General features: G+C 40.0%; 1 protein-coding gene across 1 annotated transcript in view; it reads left to right on the top strand.

Moving 5' to 3' along the window:
* GANC (glucosidase, alpha; neutral C) overlaps positions 1 to 3,165 on the top strand; it is a 111,487-nt gene that overhangs the window by 94,190 nt on the left and 14,132 nt on the right. Inside the window, 2 exon segments of the mRNA XM_011989254.1 lie at positions 1,222 to 1,323; positions 2,487 to 2,730. Coding sequence (XP_011844644.1) covers positions 1,222 to 1,323; positions 2,487 to 2,730 — 346 coding nt within the window.

Here is a 3,165-nt window from a genome sequence, read left to right as displayed (position 1 = left end):
ATACAAATCATTCTGTCATAAAGACACATGAGCGTGTCTGTTCACTGCAGCACTATTCACAATAGCAAAGACATGGAGTAAACTTAAATGCCTATCAGTGGTAAACTGGATAAAGAAAATGTGGTACATATACACCATGGACTACTATGCAGCCATAAAAAAGAATGGGCTATCTTGCCTGTGATCTAGTCTTTGATGTTTTTCTTTTTTATTAAATTTATTTATATATATGTGAATGAGATCATGCCCTTTGCAGGAACATGGATGGAGTTGGAGGCCATTATCCTTAGCAAACTAATGCAGAAACAGAAAACCAAATACCACATGTTCTCACTTAGGAGTGGGAGCTAAATGATTAGAACACATGGACACATAGAGGGGAACAACAGACACTGGGGCCTGCCTGAGAATACAGGGTGGGAAGAGGAAGAGGATCAGGAAAAATAACTAATGGGTATTAGGCTTAACATCAGGGTGACAAAATGACAAAATAATCTGTTTACTGACATAACACACCTGTGCATGTACCCCTGAACTTAAATTTTTTAAAAAATGAGCAAAAGATTTCTGTAGACACTTTACAAAAGAAGATACATGAAGAGGCTGGACATGGTGGCTCATGCCTCTAATTTTAGCACTTTGGGAAGCCAAGGCAGGTGGATCACTTGAGGCTAGGAGTTCGAGACCATCCTGGCCAACGTGGTGAAACCCCATCTCTGCTAAAAATACAAAATTTAGCCAGGCGTTATGGTGCACACTTGTAATCCCAGCTACTTGGGAGGCTGAGGCAGGAGACTCACTTGAACCCTGGGAGACAGAGGTTGCAGTGAGCAGAGATCACGGCACTGCACTCCATCCAGCCTGGGCAAGTGAGAACATGACTCCATCTTAAAAAACCAAAAAACCCATATGTATTATATGCAAGTTATATCTTAAAGTTGATTTTTCAAAGGGTTCCTCCTCTATCCGACCTAAACTATACTTCAAAAATAAGTGCAATTTCAGAATATTTTCCTAGAATGCTTGTTTTGTAGATTTTAATAACTTTTCACATTAGAAAATTGATAATTTTCATTGTAGAAAATTAGAAGTTATTTATTTTAAGGCAAGAAATCGGTTTTCCTTTTCATTAAGTTGTCTTTTACAAATAAGGAATCTACATAGGAAATTGAACGCATGGGTTGATTTGTGATTTTAATACATTGTTGCTTGTGACCAAAGGTGCTGTGTGGACAGGCGACAACACAGCAGAATGGAGCTACCTGAAAATTTCTATCCCGATGTTACTCACTCTCAGCATTACTGGGATCTCTTTTTGTGGAGGTAAGATGAGTCCTTTGAGGCTTGAAGTGCAAGAAAATAAAAAGTGAGGGTGTTTTCGTCAAAGCTGATTACAAATCCCTTCTCATTAGCTGTTGTGGGCAGACATAAATGTGGGAAAGAGAAACTGTGAGAAAGTGAAGAGGAGCGGATTAGAGGGGAGAGTGAAAGGCTTGCCTCAGAGCTATTTCTGTCTGGTCTGTGTTGACGACATGAAATCAAGTTGTCGGAAAGGGAGCCAGAGCCATCTTCTTATCACTTCCTTCCTGGACAGTCTTGATAACTAAGTTTCTCTTCCTGACAGCTGTCTTTTCTTCTTGAAAGTGAGAAAAATAGAACTACAAGGAATTTAGAAAATCAGAAAGCCTTACAGAAATTCTTTTTACTCAGCAGATTTAAAATTCTGTGGCATATTTTAACTGTACTAAAACAAAAGATATGCTCTTGAGAAAGATAAACTTAGTTAAAATAAGATTTTCCGATGGACTGTCTTCCCTGCATCCTAAGAATTCTCTGTAGATGAGAGATCTCAATATGGAAGGGGCTCAAGATGGCTGCAGTTCCAGCTGCTCCTTGTTTCCTGTAGGAGTAGAAGCAAATTATTATCATTCTTTTGATGCATATGTTTTTATTTCATTGGTCTATGTACAACACAAGGAATATATATGCTGCTCAATGGCCCAGCATGGGATTCTATTCTGATAATCACAACCTCTACTTCTGATTATCTGCTTTTCTTCAGTTCTTTCTGTTTTTATCTTAGTTCAGCTGTTGCTTCCAAAGGAAATCAGTTGCCAACCACCCCCCTCCAACACACACACACACACACACACACACACACACACACACACACACACAGTTATTTAATCAGGCAGACATTTTTCAGTGTCTGGGTTATCTGTTTTGGGGAACATACAGGAATATTGATCTTGAAATAAAGCTTCTGACCTTTTGACAAGAAAGTAATATTCTAAGAACCCATTGTCAGATCCCCAAACAGACTGAATTATGTAGTAAGGGTCACCTGTTTGAGGCCACGGCTTTATCCTGTCCTTTGGAGTGCATATACTCTGCTTTTCTCCTGTCGGTCTTCAAGACCTTAATTTCCCTGTGTGCATGATTTATTCAAAGCTTGGTTGCCTCACTTGGCCTTCTTTTGCTTCCAGCTGACATAGGCGGGTTCATTGGGAATCCAGAGACAGAGCTGCTAGTGCGTTGGTACCAGGCCGGAGCCTACCAGCCCTTCTTCCGTGGCCATGCCACCATGAACGCCAAGCGACGGGAGCCCTGGCTCTTTGGGAAGGAACACACCCAGCTCATCCGAGAAGCCATCAGAGAGCGCTATGGCCTCTTGCCATATTGGTATTCTCTGTTCTACCATGCACACGTGGCTTCCCAACCTGTCATGAGGTAAAAAGCTTCCTCCATTCAGGGATTCCAGCAACCAGTCTGTAATAGAAGATCTCAAGTCATTAAAGAATGCAGTAATTATAGTGATTTCAAGAGAAAGGTGAAGAAATGCTACATATTTAATCAAATTTCAATAAACTTATTGAGCAGCAGCGGTGAACAGGGTGCTGGCTGTTGGGAACACAGAAGATAAAAACTAGGTCTCCTGCTTTGTGATTAAAATGTGAATATTTGATAGGAGACAGAATAGAGATATTTCAGAGAAAATGGAAGTGGCTTTGTAGTAACATTCATTCAGTATTTAACCTATAAGTATCTTCTCATGAAGAATAACTTATTTTGCTAGTCTTAGGCTTGAATCATATGAAAAAGAGTCTGGGCTCTTTGGCATGTTCCCATTTCCTTTGAATAGTTATAAAACTGAAAATAGGCCAG

Source organism: Mandrillus leucophaeus, unplaced genomic scaffold, assembly GCF_000951045.1.
Source record: "Mandrillus leucophaeus isolate KB7577 unplaced genomic scaffold, Mleu.le_1.0 Scaffold35, whole genome shotgun sequence".
Taxonomy (NCBI): domain Eukaryota; kingdom Metazoa; phylum Chordata; class Mammalia; order Primates; family Cercopithecidae; genus Mandrillus; species Mandrillus leucophaeus.
The sequence above is the reverse complement of the archived record's forward strand: the minus strand, read 5'-3'. Positions and strand labels throughout refer to the sequence as shown.